The following is a 24,994-nucleotide window of genomic DNA, read 5'->3' on the forward strand; positions in this document are numbered from 1 at the left end:
CACATAATGACCCCTGCATACTTCTCTCTGAAGCAGGAAGGGAAGAATAAATCCTTTCCTAAAGCAGACACACTAAAAATAAAGAGAAAGTGTTAATGGTAAATGTTAATCATGTAAACAATATCTATACGAGTTTTTTGGGGGAGGGTGAGTTTCCCTCATCAAAATAATTACCTAGGCATTCAAAACCACTATTGACTGGTATTAATTACCAATATTGGTAATTAAATCCTCCTAGTTGGATGAATTGTTTTACTCCTTATAGTGTCTTGTTATCAATTATGGTCTATGATCCTCAAACAGAGGTATTACTGATACTGGTGAATGCTACGGTGCTTGGATATATGAAATACTTCTAATTCAAACAAAACATCAAATATCAGCAGTACATCAATAGTGTGCCTATTGTAAAAAGTAGTTGTGTATTTCAGTTGTTGTCTCAGTTCTAGATCTGAAGTTGGTTTGCATTTTCCTGTGTTTGGAGAGTGGAGGCAATGTGTTGGTGGAACTGAAAATAAGGATCTCACAGACGAGAGTTCAGTAGGCTCCCTGGCAGTGCACAGTGCTTTCTTCATTTGGTAGCATTCCAATATAGCCTTTATCAATAAGTTAGCACTATTTGATCACAGAGTTCTCTAGCCATTCCTTTGTGTCATCATATGTCCCAACTAGAAGCAGGAAATGATGTACAGGGCCTAGAAATCAGAAAACATAGTTTGTATCTTTGTATGAGGAGAATATGCAAGATTTGAAGTTTTCTTTCAGCAATGCTGGTTTTTTCTCAGTGAAAGGAAGTGTTTATTTCCCATATATTTAAGTGTAAAATTATCCTATATGTATGTTGACTGAAAAACAAAGATGCCTCTGATTTTATAAGGCCTTTTCTCCATGAGAATAGATTCCACTTTTGTGTGAGATGCAGCTGCTCTTCCATTCCCTCCCAGCAGCCAGACACATGCTATCCTGAAGCAATATTTCCTAATCTATTCTATAATAAACTATAAGAAGATCCCCTCTCCTCTCCCACACCCCAGTAATTCAAGCATTGTGTGGAGCATCTCCTTTAGTGCCCACATTTATCACTGAATTAAATATTTTTTAAAGAATATGTTTTTCTTCACTGCTATATATTAGGGAAACATACCTAAGAAAATAAGGACTGATTCTGGCATACCTTTTCCAATACTTGAGCCTATGTTTACAGTGAGGAGTGCCAGATGTGAGATTTCATAATGTTGAAATAGTCAAGTGTTCTGAAAACAAGTAGGAATACATACATAGAAGCAGACAGCAGCAGACCTAAATTAATCCTGTTATGAATGTGGAAATGTGAATGTGGAAACAGATAAGATTTTGAAAGAGACTCCAAAGGTTGATTGTGGGAGATGGTGGTGAACAGGACTCCAAAATGCACTTACCAGTGGTGAGCATATTTGTAAGTTGCTGAGTGCAAAATGGGAGGAGAGTGGAGAGGCTTGCCCTTGCATTCCCACTCAGTTTTGGGGGTTGGAGACTTCAGAAATCTAGCCACAAGTCCTTCCATTTTCTCTAGGGGTTACCTTTGCAGCGATTTGAGTTTCAGAGGCACTCTGAAGTGCCAAGATTTTTCACAAAGTTTGAATACCGCCACAACATGGCACATCTGAAATATGATCTTGCCCCTCTCCAGATTGGAGAGTCAGAGTGAGTGGCAGACAGCTACAGAATTTGACTAACTACAAATTTTGGATGCTGTTGATGAATGTTTGGGTTGGAAGAATCGAAAATATAACTTGGCTGACAACAGAGTAACAAAAGAGGTTCTTGCTGATTAGCATGTATCAGAAATTTGCTTTACTATAACGTGAATGTTTCTTTGATAAGGTTCAGGTCTGATGAGCAACAACACAGTAGGAATATTGACTGTTATCGATGGGGAGCTAAATGTAGTTGGCAGGCCCTACTGTTTTTAATTCCTATGTCTTCTGGCAAGAATCTAAAGGATTTCTGTGAAATTTTTCAAACTGTGTAACTATTTCTACTAAGTACTTGTTTAGCATTGGCAGTATACCAGGTGCTTATTGCAATATTAACAGCCGCCAAATTGCTGCATACTTTCTGTAGTCAGAGCATTGAAGGATCCAATGAATCCTGGTGGGGAATTCCTCTTAGCTCTAGGTGATCGGTGCTACCACTAATGTCAGCGATTCTTTGGGTTTAGCCACATTCTCTACTGACCACAAGATGTCACTGTTATACAATGAATTTAATTCCCTCTGCAGCTGACTTCACTGATGTTAAACAGGAGCTTCCAAGTGCAAGTTATAGTTCATATTTTATGCACCCTGGCATCTGCTAATGCTTTGTTCTTCCATAATAGTTCAATGCACACTGCAGTTTGACTATTTAGCAATAAAAGCAGAGCAGTTACTGTGCTTTCTCCAGCTTTCCCCGTTACAAAAGTTACAAAAGTTAAGTATATCATAGGAGTCCACTGCAGGGAAGTAAAAAAATCCAGAGATCACTGGTGCCTAAAAATTGGGACTAGTGACTGGAACTTGAATTACTGTTGAGGTTAGGAAGTTAGTTTTTCAGTCCAACTCCTGCTTTTACACATACAAAAATCGTATCTTGCTCAATGTTTGAGTACTTTTTTCTACTGCTCAGCTTTTTCCTGCACTACTGCATTTTGTCTAAGTAGAATGAGATATTTTCCCCATGGTTAGGAAGGACAGCAAGAAAGAAGTTTTCTAACTAGAGACACAAAAGAACAGGCTTGGTTGCTAGAGAATATATTTCTTAGTGATTTCTAACAATACTTTTGGTTTTTAATTTGAAGTGGTTGAGCTTTGACAATTTTTTTGCCAATCTCCATCATTCCTGAAATGTTTTCTGGGTCATTTGGTGGGTGGGATGGGAGGGACTGTATTATTGTAATTAAGATTGTAAAGAATGTAATTTGCCTATTTGGGGGCAAAAGGAGAAGAGAGAATGTTCCTCTGGATGAAGTCTGATGTTTGACTTGCAAGCTGGATCCTGGTCTCTGTCAAACAGCTGGAATATCTTCTGGTCAACAGGACTACGAGCTGTGGCTGCAAGTGTCCTCTCATCATCAAGCTGTGAAAATACATTACTGAAAAACTCTGGGAGGAATCTGACATGGTTTGGACTGCACATGGCAGTGTCTGGCTGGATAAATGAATTTCTCAACTAGTTTTGAAAGGGAGCCGGCATGAGTCTTCAACGCCATAGCAGACTGAACTTGTTAGTGTGGCAGGAAGCTACTGTCAAGAGGGCCCGTTAATTGGAGAGGTAACACCTGATATAAGACTGATTGACTGACTGACTGTGAATTCTTCCTCGTGTGCTCTTCTATTTTCCCCAACTGGGACTCAGGTACCTCACTTGGCTGCCTTTTCCACTGCTCCTGAAAAAACCCTGATCACTTTCCTTGCCCATGGAGCACAGCATCAGGGATCCTTTCCTCTACTCTTTTGCTGCTGCAAAGAGCTGGGTTTGAACTCTCCTGGTCAATACTGGAAAGGGGAATGCTATTTATTTTTATATTGTGTATATTTCGTCTTGGTCTACTGATTCCCTGAGAGCGACAGTTACCTCAATAGTTAGTATAATTTTCTGTGTTTGGGTAATTTTTTTAAGGATCCTCTTTTTAAAAAATAAGCTTGATCCTTGGAGATCTGTAGATTTTATTTCCATAAGAATTTGTTATTTTGTATAAAGTATGTTCTTAAAATAGTAGCTGGTCTTGGTCTGTGTGTATTTCTTCACCTTAATTGCTCATGGAAGCTGTTTTATACTGAATTAGACCATTCATCCACATATTCCAATGCTGCTTATATGACTGGCAACAGCTGTCCAAGGTCTCAGGGATTTTTACTTCACCTGTTCCCTAATATTCTTCTACATACAAAGCTGTAATCTCTACCACTGAACTATACGATTCATATTTGATCAGTGGTGGTAGTTCAGTGATAAAGGCCATGTTGAAACACTCATAGATAGATTACCATTCTCTGTTCTGTGATATTTAGAAGGTCTAGTGATAATAATTATGGAATGGAGTAGAACTACACTTCTGGTCTCCTTTGTAGGATCCTTAATTCAGCACAAGAATTTAAGTTAGCAACTACAATTGTTCTCTACACTGGGTAAAAAAAAAATCACTATATTGCCACCTGAAGCAAATTTCCTGTACAAATGCTGTTGAAAAAGACTGATGAGTCATTAAGCTAGAAGAGACCAAAGTGCCAACTCCATGAGTTGCCACTTATCAGTTATGTTGCAGATGGATCCGCATAATCTGTATCATAGTTTGCCACAACCAGAAAGGAACTATGAACAAGGAATGTGCAAAACAAATAGCTCCAGGTGACTAAAGCAACTGGGCCAAGCAACTGAGCCAACTGAGCTACGTGGGGGAATTCAGAACAATAAAATGTAGGATGAGTGTGTATATGTTCTTTTGTCAGATTTGGTGTCCTTCAAGCAAGCGCTGCATCGAGATCTATGCTTCAGCACATAGGATCTCACATTTCAGACATGTCACTAGTCTCAGCTCCCCCCTCTGCCATGAAATAAATAATGACAGCTTTTAGGTTTTTAGATTAATACTAGTTTGCAGGGGTAAGAGAAAGCAAAATGGGTTTTTAAATAAAAAATAGGCATGGCTGAAGTCAATGTTGTCATTTAATGTACGAATCAGTAAGCATAATGCATACTGAAAGTATGCAATGGATATATAAAAGCCGTTGAAAATGAGTAGAGCACACTTTTCTCACCTCTGAAAAAAGCATAACTAACATTCTTCCGTCTAAAATTATGGGGGGGGGGACTTCAAGGTCAGGGGAGTCCCAGCACCATTCTTTAAGAATACATGAACCAATGTAGAGGGTGGCAGAAGCTTGTAATGTAATTTCTGGTTTTGCACATAGTTGCCTGCAGAAGTGCCTCCTTTCCTGTTGGGTGGAGTAACCTCTGCTCCCCCTTCACCAGCCCAGCCAGCAACCACATGTTCTCTGCCAACATTTTGTTTTCCATAACAAGTTATGGGTGCTTAGGGATTGTACAAAGTTCATAACTCTTTTTGTCAGTGCACCAGTACTTCTGTGCCTGGAGTGCTGGAAGATCAGATCAATCGCTTTTATTTAGTTGATGTCAGGCTTCAAGGCATGGGAAACAAGCAGGGTCATTTTCCAGAAGTGAGATTTTGCAACTGAAGCCTTTCCAAATGACCCGCTGTGTCTCCAGTGCAGCAGTCCCACTTGAAGATATTAATACAGACTCCTTTTTGGAATTTATCCATATGTGGGCAGTAAGAGCTTCCAGAGATTTCATAGACATCCTCACTCAGTCTTTGCTGTTCCAGTTGCTCCCTGCCTGGAAATTGATCTCGTGACAACATCTGGCCTTTCCCTGTATCTGTGCATTCAATAAAGAACGCCTTTAAAGTTTTTTATACAAAATCTGCTTTCCAGGTTGTGTGATAACAGAAGGTTTTGTCATGTACTTAAATCATGCACTGGTTCTGACAGCAAGGTAGCCTAAAATGAGCTGTCATCTCTGCCCCTCCTCTACAAAGGGGTCACTCTTTCAGACCTGTTAAAGGAGTGATTAAGGCAGCTGCATGCTTTCAGGCCACACCAACAAGCATCGCTCATCTCTGATTCAGCATCATCACCCCCTGAACAGACCTCAGACCAACCATTGGTGAGAAGATATATGTGTGTCCTTGAGAGACTAGGAACTTTGGTGGATTCACAAGTGGAAGCCTGGGGATTCCCTTGCCTTATGCACTTGAAATCTTAACAATTTGTGAAGAAAATAATAGTTGTTCATTGACCTAAATTAATTTAAATATCAGGGTTTAGCTTTCCATTCCTAATGCTAAAACTGGGATGGGAACATTTCACTTGTTGCCTGAAACTGAAATATAGTAATTCCTCCTTCAATATCCATGGGGGTGTACCGGTGGGATCAAGCACTGACAACACAATTTACAAGGTCAGAAAAGGCAAAATATCAGGAAGGCAGTTTTTGCTTGGAGTGTTTCAAACTTCACACTCAATCCCTTGCAGGATCACATTAAGAGAACTTAGCTGAGCTGCACCTGCATTGCTCAAGGCCTAGTCACATAATACCCATATATAATAAAAAGTAATTCAGTGACAGCAGAGAAGAGTCTTGGTTTCACACACACTCTTCCTACCAACCTAATCATAACATACTGCTGCATTACCAGAGCTTGGACTAGTTGACCCCTAGTGTACCTTCCAACTCTACAATTACATGGTAAAGAATGTAACGTACAAGCTAGGCTGTTCCACAATTACAGCCTCTTTGACCCTGCAATCTCAGGCCCAATATTGAAAGCAAGGGGTGGCACTGGGGTCAGAGCACTCTGCAGATAGACATGAGTGGAACATTCCTGTTTGACCATTTGGTAAAGGGAGGGATCTGCAACAGGCCCCACCCCTACCTCCAGTCTACAGACTGCTGGAGAGCCTCATAGCCATGGCCGCTGCCTGTCCTCTACATATCTCAGTTGCCACAGTTACTACTGAGGCAGGAAACAGATGATGTTGCCTAAAGGTCATTTATGCCTGAAGGGCCCCTAGTTTGCTGATATCTAAGAAGTTTGGCAATAACAGACATTAATGGATTCCAGAAATAATCTGGAGTCTTGCAAGGCTGATGTCTAACAGAATGTACTGGGACATGGCTGAACATAAAGCACCAGCTTGCTGAGGTAGGTATTGCTTTCTTTTTTTGTTTCTCTACCAGTGCAGAAGTAAGAACAAAACTTAGAACAGCAGAAGGCAACATATTAGTGTCCATTTTGCCCAAGGTAAAATTATTGAGGAAATTAATGCATATCTTGTTTCTCTACACACCAATGGCCCTCGAGCAAATGTCTCAGAGACATAAACTGCACAAGAAACACATTTCCCTGTGGTAACATCAGGATTGATGTCCTAGAGTTTCCTGAAGGAATGAACTGAAGTGAAACGTGTCTGAAAAGTGTGTTTCAGAAGTGGGAGTGGGGTGGTGGGGTGTCAGCGAAAGAAAAGGGAGCAAATCTCCCGTGTTTGCCTAGGAATTTGACTGAAATGTCCTGGATTTTAAGAGACATGATGCTTGCTTTAATTATTATTTTCCACTTAAAACCCAACGTGGCATGTTGACATTCGACACTAGAGACTCACATATTGCAAAAAAATTACATAGGGGAAGAAACGAAAACAAAATTTCTACACAACAGGTGTGGAGGGGGATTTAACCAGTATCTGGGTTTGTAGGAAATCCCCTACTGGCAGCAATAGGGAATTTCCTCCCAATGTAGATACTGATTCGAAGTATTTTAATTTCTGGCCTAGTTTGGCCCTGAATCTACATAAAAGCAGGAAGGAAATAGTTAAAATATCTTATATATGCCCTTAAATATTAATAGGACATCTAAACCACAAAGAATCCTGTGACTGAATGTTTTACCACACGAGCTTTCGTGACAGTAGATTTGCTAGTATTTAGTCTGCAAAAACAAACATGGTTATCCTTATAGAACTTGTGTATATTTTTTGGTTGTTAAGAATACACCCTTGGATAAGCGGGATCCCTGAAGCTTAATGCAGTTTGGCCTAGCTATTTCACACAAAGAAAAACTTGCTGCAGGAATCTGGGCCGGCTGAAGACATTTTGGCACCTGAGGCGAACCACAAAATGGCACCACCACTCTTGGTTGGGGAAGAAGGGGTGAGTGAGGATCTACACTGAGAACAAGGGGTGGGTGGGAATCAAATTAACCTTGCCTGATGGTTTAAGTAGGAATCAGACACCATGGGGTGGGGTGGGGTGCAGAGCCCAGTAGACCCCAGAGGGCAGCTACTGACATTTCTTCCCTAGGGGTGTGAGGAGACCAGCAGTGCCTCTTTTTCAAGAGGCCATTGTGGAGGTGGCATGGCGGGCTGCCAGGGAGGCAGCTGATCCGGCCTCCAAGGAGTGCGCTGCAGCCATCGCTGCCACCACAGCAGCGGGCGATGCTGTCCCTGGCAGGAATTAAATGTTAACTTTTTGTATGTTGTTTTAGTAATCCTCCTGAAGCGTAGGACACAGGGTTGTCATTCTTACAATGAAAATAGAGAACAGAGCTTTGGGAAACACTGTCTTGTCCTATGGCCATGTAGAGAGTTCATAGTTGAGGTTACACTTTAATTGACTGATGTCAGGGGTCAACAGCAACACTGCATTGCAATAATAATAATAATAATAATAATAATAATAATAATAATAATATTATTATTATTATTTATACCCCGCTCATCTGGCTGAGTTTCCCCAGCCACTCTGGGCGGCTCCCAATCAAGTGTTAAAAACAGTACAGCGTTAAATATTAAAAACTTCCCTCACTTCCCCAGTTAATAACAAAGAAAGTGTTGCTATTAACAACCAGTGAAATTACAGCTGGCACTTGTGGAAACAGCACTTGCCTAAGCAGGCTGAAATGCAAACAGTGTTTGTCTAAAAACCGGTTGTAAGGTTAAAAGCACATTTTTAAGGTGTGCTTGTTCTCCTGGGTGGAGCTTGGGGCACTTCTTTTGCCAGGCCCAAAAAGGAGAGGCTTGATGAGTACAGAGATGTGTGTTTTTTCCTTTCCCACTTACAGTGTATTTACACAAAATCACTGGGAATTTGTGAACCACCCCTTAAACATTGGATAGGCTTTGCTTGTTGGAGGAATCCAGATGTGAGTCAGAGACTAAAAACTGAAAGAGAGAAGGAAGGGAGGGAGGGAACCGGCTGCTTGCAAATAAGGAAGGTAAGCTAGCTTCCCATCTTTCCTGACTTCTGAATTTGCATGTGTTTCACTCACAGGGATATATTCTAAAACTTCATATTTCAGAATAAAAAAGTTCCTTCCAGTAGCACCTTAAAGACCAACTAAGTTAGTTCTTGGTATGAGCTTTCGTGTGCATGCACACTTCTTCAGATCTTTTTTATTTTGACTATGGCAGACCAACACGGCTACCTATCTGTAACTGGATTCATATTTCAGAAACAGTCTACAATGCATGCTTTTCTTTATGAAGTCCTAACTCTGAGGAGGAACTCAGATTCCTAATAGTTATAAATGAAAGACAGAAATTATTTTGTTCTGTTTAGCTATTTCTTACAAAGATGTTCTTATACTGTCAGGGACCTACATGCCTCACACACAGTAATTTAGAGACAAGGGTTCAAATGTGTAATGTTGCTTGTGAGCTTCCTGATAGCTCAGTTGGTTAGAGCACAGTGCTGATAACACCAAGGTTGCAGGTTCAAACGGGACAGCTACATATTCCTGCATTGCAGGGGATTGGATACTAGATGATGCTTAGGGTCGCTTCCAACTTTACAATTCTATGATTCTAAGATTATCCTATGCCACACCTTCCATTGTTCCTGTGGGTACAACTGTTCCTTTCATTAAATGCACATCAGAGCAGCAAGAAGGGAAGGTCTATATGTTTCTTCTTTTTCTTTTCTTTTTAAAATGATATTCTACCCTGCTCCTGCCAACCTAGCAGTTCGAAAGCATGAAGTGCAAGTAGATAAATAGGTACCGCTCCAGTGGGAAGGTAAACAGCGTTTCCATGTGCTGCTCTGGTTCGCCAGAAGCGGCTTAGTCCTGCTGGCCATAAGCTGGAAGCTGTACTCTGGCTCCCTCGGCCAATAAAGCGAGATGAGTGCTGCAACCCCAGAGTCATCTGTGACTGGACCTAATGGTCAGGGGTCCCTTTACCTTTACCTTTACCCTAGCTAGCTTATATGAGAGTTGTTAGCCCCTGTTCTAGAGTGGAATGCTGGAATAGATTGCTTTGGACTTAAGTAGCCAGAATGACACTATCTGTGCAAACTGCTACCACATTTCAGATTCTGCTTTTGGCACTTGTGGTATAACTCATGCAAATATGCCCCAGGGTTAGGTCTGACAGCACATGAGGTCACTACCTTGCTGAGAGTAAGTAAGTGGATGGGTGTCAGCCTGAAAACCAAATGTGCACCACCTTGGAAGAAATACAGTATGGGATATAAATGTGAGAAAATAAATTTAGTGCATGCATGTGAATGATGACTAACTGCAAAGTCACTAGTAGTATTTTGGTAATAAACCGAACCAGAAAGGTATTTTGTAGCAACAATATTATTAAATAATTCTAGCTGGTTATATTTGACTAATTGTTTATGTGTGACTCATTGGCTTTGCAAAATTGTTGCTTGACTTCTTTTGGCATGGCTGGGCAAGTAAGTTATATAACACACAAACAGCATAATGATGACCATGAATACACACAGTCTTTTGTTGAATGATGGCCGCTAAGGCAACAGCAAGACACTCCCAGCCCCTTCAAAAGCATGGAAATTGTTTGAACATGCCATGCCTTTCATGCTTCCCCGTTGTTGTGATCCTCCAGGATTTCAGAAGTCTTTTGCTGCCGCCTTCAGGTGAAGTAAAACTAACAAGATTATCTTACTCTCATCTCACTGCCAGAAAAAGACCCAGATTCAGCAGCTAGTCTTCTAAATTTCGCAGAGATGCAACATTGATCTCTTTATTGCTGATCTCAAAGAATGAAATACTTAACAAATAATCTGCAGTAGTTCCTATTTGTCCATCCAAGCCAACTCCCCACTCACAGCACACTTCTGGGCAATCTTTCATGGAACTCCAGAACCTCACTTTTTGGTACCTTCAGTACCCACTAATTTCCCACTTCAGAGATTAATAGAATTATGTCACAGTTCTATGCATCTCCTAGTGATTTTAGTCATCATTTCCACACCAAATTCTGTGATCAGTATTATAGACTTCAGGGGGCAATGTCTGGTTAATGTTCTCTAACCCTTGTCTCATCCCCCTTGGTGAGGCATGTGCCTACATCCCCTTCTCTCCTCCGCTGAAGATTCTTTGGCCTCTCTGGGTCCAGAATGGTAGGCGTTTCCTTGGCACTTCTTTTACAAAATAGTGGCTTAAAAGTGCCCAGGTTGGGTTGCATTTGAGACAAAAACCCCTGTTTTTGTGTTTGGTGGCCTCTGGGAAGCTATTCATCTGACTTCACTATTCTCCAGGAGCTGATTAAGTGATAAATTGCCTCTATGTTTTAGAACTGACACTGTCATTTGTTACCTGTAATATACCCCTGGCAAGCAGCATGTTAAGAAGCACTAATGGTGTTCTCTTCCCCAGCAGAACAAAGACAAAGAGGAATGCGCCTCCATATTTGAAAGAATTTTCCTGTGTCAGCAGCACAAGCAGCTGCTGCTTTCACCAAGAAACAACATCCCCAAGGAACAATGAGGGACAAGAAGAAGATTAGGTCAGCCCTGCCCTTTTTGCTCCTTGCCTTTTGAAAGTGGGGAATTCTATGCTCCAGTGATATAAATGATGCTTAACTTTTCTGTGGGAACTGGTGGACAGGCAACAGGATGGAGCAGAGGGTAGTTAATGTCCTCTATTTTTCAGACATTTTTTGCTAGTTTTAATTCTGCCTGAAAGGCTGAATAACCTGGCTCAGTGTTGTTCAAGTTGTAAAATAGCCCAGAGCCATCTCTAAGCTTGCTGCTTGTGGATGTCATCTACCCTGTGAGCCTGGTGCTTTCAGTGTCAACTAGGAACGTAAGAAGAAGCCTGCTGAATCAGACCAAAGACCAATCTAGCTTACACTAGCCAGCTAGATGCCAATGGGAAGCCCATAGGCAGGACATCAGGACAATAGCCCTCCCCTGCTGTTGTTTCCCCATGACTGGTAGATCCTGGAGGCTGTATACAGTCATTGTGAATAGTAGCCATAGGAGACCTTGTCCTCCCTGCAGTTGTCTAATCCTTCTCTAAAGGTGTCTGAGTTGGTGGCCATCACCTTATATTGTGGTAGTGAATTCCAGAGTTTAATTATGCTGCTGTGTGAGGAAGCCCTTCCTCTTGTCTTCCCTGAATATTCTACCATTCAGCTTCATTGGATGATCATGGGTTCTAGTGTATTATGAGATAAGGGGGGGGGGAGAGAAAAAAAGAAAACTTTCTCTATGTTATGCATGATTTTGATGCCCTGATGCTTCTGGTCCTGACAAAAATGTTTCCTTGTGATTATGGGCATGAACAGAAATCATGGTGCAGAAACAGTGACTCTACTAGTCCACATTACTAGTACAGTGGTACCTCGGGTTAAGAACTTAATTCGTTCTGGAGGTCTGTTCTTAACCTGAAACTGTTCTTAACCTGGTGCACCACTTTAGCTAATGAGGCCTCCCGCTGCCGCTGCACAATTTCTGTTCTCATCCTAAAGCAAAGTTCTTAACCCGAGGTACTGTTTCTGGGTTAGCGGAGTCTGTAACCTGAAGCGTATGTAACCTGAAGCGTATGTAACCTGAAGCGTCTGTAACCCGAGGTACTACTGTACTTAAAGTGACCTAGTGAAAGGCATAAGACATAATTTGCTTACAGAATCTGCTGCCATAAGATGCAGTGATATGTGTTAGTTTAGGGCTTTCAAAGAGGCTTAGAAAAATTAATGCTATGTCTATGAATGGCTTGTAGCTAAATGGAGCCTTCGTGTTCAAAAGAAGTTTGCTTCTAAAAACTAGTGACTAGAGTGTGTGTGTGTGTGTGTGTGTGTGTGTGAAGCTGCATGGATAGACTGTTGTCTTCATGCCTTGTTTGTTGGCTTCCTTCACACATCAACTCAGATGAACCAGATCCAGCAAAGTTCTTTTAAAAAAAGCCCCTATGTGCATTGCAACTGAATGTGAGTGCCAGGATGAGCACAAGAGAAGATAACAAAGGTGAAGGTCATGGAGGCTCCTATCACAGCTCATGGAATTGCTTTAAAGCAGGGGTGGGGAAACTTTTTGGACCAAGGGCTGCATAGCTGTGGTGGAAAGCTATCAGGGCATGCATGTATGTCTGCTGCCTTGTGCTCCTTGGAGAACAGGGTGGGTATAAGTGTGGAGGTGACTAATAATAATAATAATAATAATAATAATAATAATCTGCTAGAATCCCTGTACCAAGGAATATCATTGTAACTTATCTTATACTTTACAGCCTTCCAGCTAAGTTAATCAACGGAGGTATAGCAGGTCTTGTGGGGGTGACTTGTGTTTTCCCCATTGATTTGGCCAAAACCCGTCTCCAGAACCAGCAAGGACAAGCCATCTACACCGGAATGTATGTATTGTAAGGCTTTGTTTAGTGTGATATGTGTGGTGTGGCATGGGGTATTAGGCTCTAAGCTGGATATTAGAGTCCAATCTGGTTTGAATTATGTATCTTTCAAACCTCGCTGCCTCTCAGTCTAATCTGCCTCACAGGGTTATTGTGGGGATTAAATGAGAAGGGAGTTAATCATGTACGCCACCTTGAGTTCTTGGAAGAAAAAGGTGGGATATAAGTCTAACAAACAAAGAAGTTGGGGATGGTTGAACTCCTTCCAAGTTCTCTCTTTTCTACTCATTCTTCTACCCATACCCCTAATTCTCAGAGTAGACCCATTGCAATGGATGGATATGACAAATACTATTTTTCTAGAAAAAGAGGTGCTGGAACTCACTCATACATATGTATTCTGGGTTTTTTTAATTTACATTCTGAAAAGTAGCTAAAAATTGTTGCAAATATAAAATGCAGTAGTCACAAGCAGCCAAGCAGCAGGGATATATCAACCACAAATTAAATTCAGAAAGTGTCCTGAAAAACACCGCTACCTTTTCTTGTTGCCCAAAGACCAGCAGAGATTGGGGAGAGCAAATGTATTTGGGAAAGGAGTTCCATAGTTTTGGTGCTATAGCTGAGAACGCTGTGCCCCAAGTAAGCACCTACTGAACATCAGACAGTTGGGGGAACTGGTCAGAGACACAAAAGTCAGTCGCAATCTTGAAATACATGTTGCTAACTCTTGTTTCTCTCTATTCCTCTCTTATTCTAGGAGGGATTGTTTGGTGAAGACAATTAAATCAGAGGGGTTCTTTGGCATGTATCGAGGTAATGCTTATGAAAATGGAAAGGTCATCCTTTTTGTCTGAACCGCAATAGCAAAGCGCAATGGGCAAAATGCTTTTGCTGTTGTTTAAATTATCTCTGTTGAACAATAGAGATAATTGGGGGGGATGTTTGAAATGAAATTTTAAATATTGGTATCAAAAGAGCATATTTAACAACATAGCCAGACACTGGAGAGACCTGTCAGGAGTAAGCATGGACCAATGGTATCAAATAGTATGGGAAACAGCCTTATTAGATAAACTAACCAATAAACTGAAACTGACATGGGGACATATAGAGGAAGACACCTTCACCCTGGTTTGGTTCCCCTATATCATATATACAGACCAACGAGACAACAAGAATCTGCCAACAGCATATGAATCAATCTGGCTAACCTGATTGAAAAATACACACTCACACCCCATTCACACACAAAAACAACTCTTATTACAACCAACCAAAGAAGACCCAACCACACCCTAAGGCTTAGGGCCTGAGCCACCCTCAACCTCTCTCACCACCAAGGAAATATGACAAGTGAATAGGAAGAGAACCCATACAAGTAATGCTGACACAACGCCCCCCCCAGTAGAAAAATAGAAGCATAACCACCCGACCGCAACCCACTCACCATTCCCCGCTCCCCCTCTTCTCCCCCCTCTCTCTCTTTCTTTCTAGTTTAAACCAATTAATGAACCAAGAACCTGTACATTGTCCACTAATAATGAAACATATGTTGTAGATATTTTTCCACGTTTATTATGCTATTTTTGTGATAGACAAATGACATGAGAAATCTTGGTATACTTGTATGTATTCTTGTTTATAAGACCCAATAAAAGAAAGAGCATATTTTAATAAAACGTGGGAGGATTTTCATAATGCATATTTTTTGTACTTCAAGGAACTGCAAATCTCTTTGTGTGTGTGTGTAAAAATGGATAGCCTTCTGCTGGGCCGCACCAGTCCCCACAGTATTGAGAGATGCTGTGCAGACCAGGGCAGTCCCCTCAGTGTCTCCCAACACCACACAGGCCGGTACAGGCTTCTGCTAGGCCTTGCACCAGGCCATGCTGGTCCCCACAGCACCTCCCAACACTGTGGGGACCAGTCCAGCCTTCCGCTAGGCTGCGCTGGTCCAGTCTGCACGGCATTGGAAGATGTGTATGAGGTCACGTGATGTGTGGCATGTGTATGATGTCACATGTGCACCAGCCCCTCCAATCTTGGGGGCAACCCGGCGCCTGTGGTGGTACAGTCCTTCCTGGACTGAACAATTTCAGGTGGCCAGTGACAGATCAAAAAGGAACTTTTGGAGAGTTTGGGGGTGCTTTTTTGAGATACCCAGATTTCCTGCTATGCCTCACAGGATGCTATTAGGGCACTAAAATCTCTGTCTGAGCATCCTGTAACAAATTAATTCGTATTTCACAGTTACTTTTGTTTAACTAGCTGTTTCCCTGTTGTCCCATCACAATCTTTAAAATTGACCAACAGTGCCCTCTTGAGTTCATTCTTCATGCACCGTCGAGAGAGCAAGGAGTGTCTTCTGGAAACGGCAAGACTTTATAAGCAATTTTTTCTGACATTTGGTACTCCATGTTAAATTGGGGAAATATTTCTAGTGCTAGTGTTTCATCCAGTTTAATATCATTTTAATTGGGATATCATTAATATTTTAATTTGCTACCTTCCAGAAACTTCCAGGAGTGTGTTTAGTACATATTACCAGAGGATTAATGTATTAATGTACCATAAAACTGAGTGCCTTATTGCCTCTTCCATCTTCTCACAGGGGCTGCTGTAAACCTGACTCTTGTCACTCCTGAAAAAGCAATCAAGTTGGCAGCCAATGATTTCTTCCGACAGTTACTCTCCCAAGATGGGTATGGGGTAAAAAGCATTCAATAATTCCAGTTTCTTTGTTTTTATTATTTATTGATCTATTCATCTATCTTTTTTATTGTCATTTTGCCATTTGTGGGATGCTGTTCAAAACCAAAAAGTCCTCCTATAAAGCAGTTTAAAGAATACAATGAAACACCAAAATCTCATCATGAATAAATTATAGATTTTTTTTTAAAGCTAAGCACCATCAGAGCAGCATGTGAAAATAAATAGTATGAGAATAGTAACAGTCAGCCTAACATCATCAAATCCTGATAGTGGCCCCATTCCCCCCACCCTCTAGTATATCACACCACAGTCAGTTTGTAAGCCTCCGACCAATGTCCTTGCTTTAGGTCACAGTGGCAGTGTAGAGGCAGGTGTGTGTGTGATGAATCTGTAGTCCTCCCTCGGTGTTCCTCTGACAGTGTTCACTCCTGAAATTCCCACTAACAGAGGCACAACAGGCTTGAGCTAAAATTGCCACTTTCACTGTTCAAAGTGGAGAGCCGCTACCTGACTCCTGCCAGTGTTCTTTGGTGTAGTCTGTACTTGCAGGCTACAAACTATAGGCAGCTCATATCTCAGGTGAGCCAAGAGGCTTATGTACCTGTAGAGATGGAAGGAGACATTTACACATGGATCCTAAGATCTTTGAGGAAGATGTTATAATTTTGTGTACGTGTCTCATAGAGCTTCTGCTCTTGCACCTTTGACAGTGACTTCTTTTGGCACACAATGCTCATCTCCACAGGTCCACTAATTTCATCTAGCCTTGGTAGCCAGGCCAAAACTTTTGACCACTAGGTCCTTGCCATTCCTCTCCAGTGCAACCCTATGCATGTTTACACAGAGGAGAGCTTCACTGTGTTCAACAGGGTTTACTCCCATCTGAACATATATAAGAATGCAACCTTTGTCCCTGACTTGTGGGAGGGGAGCAGAGGCTTGTCTTAGTATGAATCACCCAAGGTGCTCTGAGTTCCTCTGTAAAATGGCCTGCAGTGAAACTTTAGGGGCTGGATTCAACTAACCTGGTGTGCTAGTAGAAACTATTGTAAAGAGTTCTGCTAGCACAATGGGAGTTCACCCACTCAAGCGTCACCCAAATCTGCTCTGGAGGATTGGGAAAACCTTCAGAACAGTGTGGGAGAAGATTGTTCTGTCTGGCAAGCAAAAATGCTTGTGCCGTTGGAATGATTATCACAGTGCAACACTAAATTCCACCCAAGGGCTCACCATTCTGATGGCAGGAAACCAAGCCACCCACCATCAAAAGGACCAGCTCAACCTTTATCTCTTGACAGGAGCTGGAGAATAAATGGGTATCTTTCCCCTTTTTGTCCTCGGCAGCAAAGCATATTGCACAGCTGAGTCTTTTTTCCTCTCTCCATCTCCAAGCTAGACAGGAAAGCTGGGGCTAACCATGGGAGTGGAAGTGTGGATCCCTGTTGATCTCCAGGCTGTGAAAAACTTCACTCTATGGAAGGCACAGAAATAGCCCAGACCATGCCACTCTCATGATAGTTTGGCAAGCCTATAGTTGTGGAAGAGCATTTATTTTGCATATATGCTTCTTTTGACAGAAAAGAATTGTCATTGGTGAGAGAGATGCTTGCTGGCTGTGGAGCTGGGACTTGCCAGGTAGTGGTCACATCTCCAATGGAAATGTTGAAAATCCAGCTCCAGGATGCTGGGCGGCTAGGTAAGTTCCCATTCCACCCCCCTTTTTTGGGGGGGTTGAATGATGGTGAAAGCAAAGTCTTGAATTAAATGAACTCTATTTCTCAGGCACATCCCCTAATTCCCATTATTTGTCTCTGTTATACTTCTGTTCATATTTTGCTGTTGCCTAATAGTGGTTACTACGGGACGCGGGTGGCGCTGTGGGTAAAAGCCTCAGTGCCTAGGACTTGCCGATCGTCAGGTCGGTGGTTCGAATCCCCGCGGCGGGGTGCGCTCCCGCTGCTCGGTCCCAGCGCCTGCCAACCTAGCAGTTCGAAAGCACGTCAAAGTGCAAGTAGATAAATAGGTACCGCTTACCAGCGGGAAGGTAAACGGCGTTCCGTGTGCTGCGCAAGCTCGCCAGATGCAGCTTTGTCACGCTGGCCACATGACCCGGAAGTGTCTCCGGACAGCGCTGGCCCCCGGCCTCTTGAGTGAGATGGGCGCACAAACCCCAGAGTCTGTCAAGACTGGCCCGTTCGGGCAGGGGTACCTTTACCTTTACCTTTAATAGTGGTTACTTGCCAAAATGTGCTTTTACTGGGCAAATAAGTAAATTAATATCTGAGTTACTTAGAGTATAGGTGTGGAGAACCTTTTCTGTCCAGTGAGCTAGGTCCTAATCTCCCCTTATCTCCTGTTGCTGCTATGCTTGAAACGCTAATTGTTGGCACTTCAAAGTGCAGAGTGGGGCAGTTTAAATGCCCTTTTGCAGATAGCTCTGCACGGCTCTTTAAACCTATGGTTTTCATACATTTAAAGAGCATTGTGGAACTGTTTGCAAAAGAGCTTTCAAACAGCTCCACACCACACTCTTGCTGCAAACACCTGTTCCTACTAGGGGAACAGACATGCACAGCCAGACTGACCAGGATTGAACCCTCCACTCACCAGCTGGTGATCAAAGGGTTCAATCCTGCTAGCTGCAAGGGTCTGTTTCACCAGCACATTCCCTGCATTCCCCGGCAGAAATGAATCCCACTCATCTGCTGACATTGGCCAGTTATGTCAGCTAATGGACAAGTAGCCATGGTTTGTGGAAAATGGCTTCACGGACCAACTTGAACCTCATAGTGGGCCAAGATTGCCCCCAAACTGGAGGTGTCCTCCCCCACTGTAGTAGTACCAGAATATATTGGGATTGGGGTAGTTGTTGCTGGAGATGGTGTGATATGATGTTCCTGAGACTGCAATGCAAGGAACCCATGGAGTGACAATGGAAAGTTAGGAGTTTTATTGCTTGTTTTCTTTTAGCTGCTCATCAGCAGAAGGTCTTGGGACAGGATGGACCAGCTGCTGCCACCTCCCATTCACCACCAGGACAGCCTTACACAGCCGGGTCCACAGCAGCCTCTAAACGCCCCTCTGCTTTCATGATTGCCAGAGATCTCCTGTGCACCCAGGGAGTTGCAGGCCTGTATAAAGGGCTGGGAGCCACCTTGCTCAGGTTAGAAGAGAGTGAACTGTTCCTTCCTGTTCATTGTAGGATGGCAAGCTGCTTTAGTCTAGAGGTCTTGAGAAAGGAAATTTAGCATTCAGGCTACCTAAGGCAGGCTGAGATGTGCTGGTCCCAGAACAAGGAGATATCTTCTCAGTGTTGGTCTGCACCTGGAGAGGCAGAGAAGAATGCTTCAATTTCTATAAATGCCCTAGAAGGATTGATTTCCCATTCTAAAGGAGGGTCTTTTGCTTTTAAACCATCACTTGGATCCAGGAACTCCATACTCCTGAGCTCCATACTCATGAGCTCCACACGTAAGTCCCTATTGGTTGTTTACATGGCTGCCTGAGCATTTAAAGCTAACCAGGGGTGGGAGAGAATTAGTGGGAGCTTCATATTGTGCATGGAAATCTGGATCCAAAGCAATTGCTATGATCTGTATTGAGTCTACAGCCCTCTTTTCCTCATTGTGGGGTATAAGAAACTAAAGGTTGCTAACCCATATACTAACCAAAGACCTCAAAGTACTTCATATTCACAGGTGGTCTCCCACTCAAGCAGCTTATAAAAGGTCAGGATGCTTCCGCTTTGGAAGCTTCATCTAGTGCAGAATGCAGCAGCCAGACTGCTCACAGAGGCAGATTACTAACAACATGTTACTCCACTGCTGAGAGACACTGGTTGCCAATTTGCTGGTGGGCCAGGTTCAACATCTTGTGTTAATTCACAAAGTCCTCATCAACTTGTGCTCAAAATACCTTATGGACAGGCATTCACAATATGATTTTCTCATATTAACCGAACAGTATCAACTAATGTTTCATCGATGCTTTTAATTACCGTATGTTTTTACTGATATTTAGAGATAAATGATACTGTATTTTATGTTGTAAGCTGCCTTGATATATATATATTTTTTATAAAAGTAGGGATAATAAATAGAATAGTTTTAGCTGCTGGAATGTGTCACATCTTCAGACTGTTCTCCGGACATAGGGACTTTGCTCTCAGTTGCACAAGGGTGGGTTTGTTCAGGGTAGTGCTGGGATCAAAGCTAAATGTAAGCACAAACCTAAAGTTTAAAAATTCCATGATACATTGCAACTGTGGGGAAAGTATACTTGTGTGAAAACATAAAAGCCTGTAACAACTGCAAGGGTAGAAAGTATGGCAGTCCAAATGGGAGGAACAGTTGAGCTGTGAAAGGGGAAGGTGAAAATTGGTTGAGAAAAACAGCTTCAACAAGAGATTAGCTGATTGTATTGATTACCTAAAATGTCTCACTTCTACTCTCAACAGGGATGTGCCCTTTTCTATTATATATTTCCCACTTTTTGCCAACATCAACAAGCTGGGGCAGGCAGATCTTGATGAAAAAGCCTCTTTCTTCCATTCATTCATCTCTGGCTGTATTGCAGGATCTGTGGCTGCAGTGGCCGTGACCCCATTGGATGGTAGGTATTAGATGGTGCGACTATCAAAAGGCAGTGACTTTTGCTTACGTGTGTGTGTGCTTATGAATTTTATTCCCTCCCAAGAGGCCGCAGTAGTGCTTCAAGTGAACTATTAAGACCTTGCCAACGCAGACCCAAGATTAATTAAGCTCCTTATAAGGCTGCTTTCTAAATTGCATTGTCCATAATGTTTTACATGCTCTGCAAAATAATCTGCACTTCACACATGAGTATATAGAAGCTTTTTCTTTCCCAACCACATGAATGGGCTGTTAGCAACTAAGAGTACTTACTGTATCAGGCAGACTATTTATTCCAGGAAAATAGAGGGAGCTATTTCTTATAATCAGTGATGAGTGAGCCTTGTCTGGAACAGCGCCGACCAACAGATTAGCTGGGGCAGCATAATGATTAAGTGAACCTTACTAGAGAAACAATATTAATGCAGTGAACAGACTACATCCGATACGAGTGTTGAACCTGGGTTTCAGTTGCTGCTTGGATAAAAAGCTCAGTGGTGATACTGGGACAAGGCACAACCCCTTCATCTAACCAACTGCTAGTGGAGAACCATGAACTCATTGGAGAAAGGACAGATTTATTTTGATATATCTATTTAAGATAATATTGCCTTGAAAATACAAACATAAACACTGAAAAATTAATTATAAGCTTATATGCTAGAAATCCTCAAGTCACAGCACCGAGTAGCCTAGGAAAGCTTAAATGTAGAAATTTTAAAATAAATAGTACATCCCTTTGGCAAGTCCATGTTTTCATACTGCAACACTGTTGTGAGGACAACAGAACTTATATACGTGAAGTGCTTTAGTGAGGCACCATGTGTTTACTATTATGGTGATGAATGATGATCGATGAAAAACTGATGTGGAATAACAACACTGCATTTCTGACTAGTACCAGGAGCATGTATTCATGCCAGGAATGAAATGAACAAATAAATAAAAATCCCAATTTTGCACTAAGAAGTCTGTAAAGCATGCAACTTTGCAAAGGTTTATATCAGTTCCTGCTTGTTTTAGTTCTAAAGACCCGAATTCAAACTCTCAAGAAAGGACTGGGAGAGGACACCTACAATGGGATTGTTGACTGTGCCAGGTAAGCAGACCTGAACTCTTGTTTTACTGGTACTCAGGTCATTGCTCTATGTTAACAATGTTCTGCAGTGTACATTTTGCAATGTAAGTTGTCACGTCCTTCTGAAATGGCACCATCCACTCACAAGAGAAAGATGGCAGCAGGCTTTGAGGAACCCCAGAGAGGATGGAATGGAGTAGTGTTGCTGGCACCCTTAACAGCAGCATTCTACACCACTTTAAGGTTTTCCAGTTTCTGCTTCATTCATTCTTCTTAGGAGGAAAAAGCTGGTAACTGAGCAAGCTGATGCATGATTTCCAATTGTATACTGGAAAAACATAGTATTTCTGAGTATAAGCTAGCTTTCCCCCTTGCAACAGCATTTAAATAAGACATTGAAAATGAGCAGCCAGCAAAGGAAAATAAATATTCATAGGCAGCAGCTCTGAGTAACTGACCACAAGAGGCAGTGGAACACAAATATGATGGTTCCCAATTCTTGCCGTGGCTGTTGCTGACATATTAAGTTAAACACAGCTTACTCTTGGGTGCTTTTAACTTTAAAAAGCAGTGGGGTGTCAGAGATGAGGAACTCTCTGATTCTTTATGTTACTAGACTGCAACTCACAAGATCTCTGACCTTTGGCTGTGCTGGTTGGAGGTGAGGTGGGTTGGGGTTCAATGACTTCTGGATGGAAGTCTTGGTTTCTTTTTCCTCTCATGCTGTGGTCCTGGCCACCTTTGCCTCCACCTCCCCAGCTGTTACTTGATTTGGGAAGGCAGCTCTCCTGCCTTGAGAAGAAGCTATGTAAGTAATCAGGAGACTCATCTCTGCCACTTTGCCTTGTACTCAGAGAACCCTAAATAGAAAAAAAACCCTCTAACTGATAGTAACAATAACTTCAGGAGCTGTTTTACCAACCCACTCTGTTTCTCTCCTCTCCAGGAAGGTCTGGATTCACGAGGGCCCCGCTGCCTTCATGAAAGGGGCAGGATGCCGTGCACTGGTTATAGCTCCTCTCTTTGGCATAGCCCAAGGAATGTATTTCATCGGCATTGGAGAACAGGTCATGGAATATTTCAAATAGTACCCATTCCAAAACACACTGGATCATGAAATAAGATCACAAGAGTTCTGTGACACTAGCTACTTGAAAAGATATGGAAACACCCTGTAAATACTTGAATGGCTGTGAACAACTACCCAGTCTACCACTAACCAGGAAGACGGCCTAAAAAACACCACTTCCAGGTTTGCCATTGCTTCATTTTCTAAAACAATCCTCTGCACTGGGCAGATTTCTGGGACCTAAAAGTTAACATGCCAAAGGTTGTGCTATGAAAAGGAATGGGTTGCAAGTGTTATTTCTTACTTGCACCAAACGTTGGCCAACACTTTTCAAGCTGATCTATCACACACACCACTGCAGACCAGGATGTATAGCCAGAGATTGAATCTGGATCCATCTACTTACAAAGCTTACATTTTACTAGGGATCTATGGGGTCTGTGCTGCCTGATGCTTGTTCTTCTCCATTACAAGTGCATTTATAAATATCACGACTTCATATTTTTATGTCATTTCTTAAATGCTTCCAAGTTGGATCAAGGATAGCAGTTTAGTGGAGGTTAATTTCACCCTTGCTGCCCTGATCTCATGCTGGAAATATTTTCCTGTACATTTTATTTGGTGATCCTGCACTGCTGTATACATTTCACCACAGAACCCTTTCTGATCTTTCATTTTAGAAGCAGTCTCATCATTGCCACCCTCTTCTCTTCCAGTGCATGTATTTGTACACATAAATTAATGGCTGTTCTTAATTGTGTATTATGTTTCTAATGTGACCATCTGAGCTCAGCAAGTTTCTATTAAGCCACTTCTGCATCTGTAATGGGATAGTGTTAGTTACAGCATCTGATGACAGTCTGCCAACTGCTGTTCAGCTTGAGGTGGGTGGGGGAGGTACGACCTTTCCCATTTGCTGTTTGTGCATAACCCAGAGCTGTGTTTAGACAACACAGATACATACACAAAGGAAATATTTGTGTTTGCCTAACCCTAAAGCATGCTGCACCTTAGTGACTGCTCAGCAATGCAAATCAATGGTCAGGAACCATCTTCCTCACCTACTTTAAATGGAAGACAGAAAGCAAATGAAGTTTCCAGCCCTCGTGTCTCTGGCCCATTTGACTTTTCCTAGACCACACCTCTCACTGGCCGTGTTCTGTGCCCTCCTTGAGTTCTCTTACTGCCTGCAAATTGTCTTTGAGTTTTGATAATGCTACTTGCCTGGATTGCATGTGGAAATGTCTTTTTGATGGCTGAGATATAGCCTGCTGTGCAAAGGCGAGAACTGCATCCATTGCTCTGCCTACTGTTGCCTCTAGCCTCAACCAGTTCTGCCATGTGATTCTCAGGTGACTACCAAAGGAATGCAACTCTTGGGCTGACAAAAGCTTTCCGCCCCCTTGTTTACTCATAACCACAAGGTCCAGAGGCATTATATTTCTGAATACCAATGGCTGGAAACCACAGGAGAGGAGACTGCTTTTGTGCTCAGGTCCTGCTTGCATTTTCCCCACAAGCATTTGGTTGGCCACTGTGTGAACAGGGTGCTGGATTAGGTAGGTCTGATATGTTCTTTAGCACGACTATAGTTAACAGCAACCACCATGTCTCTCTTCCACTCAGTTCTTGATAATATGAGACTTCATTTTTTGGTTAGAATGTGTAGCTTTCACCACTGCACAGAAAATCCTAAAAGTGGCAATAGCAAAAAGGGGCCAAGGATTACCCTAGTTGGTGTGTGCAATGGTGCTTTGATTGGCCAGAAAGACGACTAATTTCTACCCCCTTTCCATGGAGAAACTAGCAGAAAAGTAGTACCCATCCAACCTCAAACAAAAGAATCTTACTGTAAACCTGTTCCTTAATGCATGGAGAAATAAAACTTTAAATAAAGTAGTTTTGCTTCATTAGACTGATATAGCTTTTAAAAAATGTAGAATTTATGGTTTGTTATGCTTGGAACCCCTAAAAAAGCCAGTTGTAATTACCAACTCTCATGCTACTACCTGCTGACACCCCTGTTCTGCCTTACCTTCTACAACATGACCACATAACTTTTTGCAACCTGCCCAGGGAACTCTGTTAAAGGATAGTATTAAAAAATGTTATATGTTAATCTTGGCAGGGTGGTAAAATGGCTGCTTCTGACCTTAAAAAGCAGCTTGTCTCTTAATAAATCAGATTGCTTACAGTTTGCATAGTTTATTTCCCCAATACCAATCTTGAAGCTTCCAACTTTATAGTGAACTAAATTTTAGTCTAAAACTCCCTTCTGATAAATGGTACCATTGATTCTCAGTTCT

The 24,994-nt window shown here is 42.1% G+C and overlaps 2 protein-coding genes and 1 long non-coding RNA gene across 8 annotated transcripts in view; 2 read left to right on the forward strand and 1 right to left on the reverse strand.

Annotated features, from left to right (window-relative positions):
- The window catches only part of CECR2 (CECR2 histone acetyl-lysine reader), a 111,835-nt gene extending 108,099 nt beyond the window's left edge, over window positions 1–3,736 (forward strand). For both annotated transcript variants that reach the window (XR_014224037.1, XR_014224038.1), the window contains exon 20: window positions 2,960–3,736. The gene's annotated coding sequence lies outside the window, so the exon portion shown is untranslated. The remainder of the gene's footprint in view (window positions 1–2,959) is intronic.
- A 2,752-nt stretch (window positions 3,737–6,488) lies between these two features.
- On the forward strand, window positions 6,489–24,882 carry SLC25A18 (solute carrier family 25 member 18). Of its 5 annotated transcripts, none has more exons than XM_082240634.1 (12): window positions 6,490–6,745; window positions 7,587–7,749; window positions 8,660–8,812; window positions 11,222–11,351; window positions 13,076–13,198; window positions 13,956–14,011; window positions 15,810–15,900; window positions 17,488–17,606; window positions 18,881–19,073; window positions 20,367–20,521; window positions 21,565–21,640; window positions 22,566–24,882. In XM_082240634.1, exons 4-12 carry the CDS (start codon window positions 11,329–11,331, stop codon window positions 22,705–22,707), a joined length of 978 nt encoding a protein of 325 aa, XP_082096760.1. In that variant the 5' UTR covers window positions 6,490–6,745; window positions 7,587–7,749; window positions 8,660–8,812; window positions 11,222–11,328; the 3' UTR covers window positions 22,708–24,882. The 5 variants fall into 5 exon arrangements, with proteins under 5 accessions (XP_082096761.1, XP_082096760.1, XP_082096758.1 ...); XM_082240632.1 differs by having other exon boundaries at window positions 11,225–11,351; XM_082240635.1 differs by lacking the exon at window positions 13,076–13,198 and having other exon boundaries at window positions 6,489–6,745; window positions 11,225–11,351.
- LOC309542111 lies at window positions 11,772–12,714 on the reverse strand. Its single transcript, XR_014224078.1, has 2 exons — window positions 12,399–12,714; window positions 11,772–12,366 (listed from the first exon to the last, which is right to left on the reverse strand). It is a non-coding gene; the product is annotated as an uncharacterized lncRNA (long non-coding RNA).
- Window positions 24,883–24,994: the final 112 nt, after the last annotated feature.

This window comes from Podarcis vaucheri, assembly GCF_965113315.1.
Source record: "Podarcis vaucheri genome assembly, chromosome: 10".
In the NCBI taxonomy this organism is placed as follows: domain Eukaryota; kingdom Metazoa; phylum Chordata; class Lepidosauria; order Squamata; family Lacertidae; genus Podarcis; species Podarcis vaucheri.

Coding starts and splice junctions, on each gene's coding strand:
- SLC25A18 (XM_082240634.1), top strand. CDS start 11,329: ATGAGGGACAAGAAGAAGATTAG. Junction 19,074..20,366: donor CTGGGAGCCACCTTGCTCAG/GTTAGAAGAGAG, acceptor TACTCTCAACAG/GGATGTGCCCTTTTCTATTA. Junction 21,641..22,565: donor GGGATTGTTGACTGTGCCAG/GTAAGCAGACCT, acceptor TCTCCTCTCCAG/GAAGGTCTGGATTCACGAGG.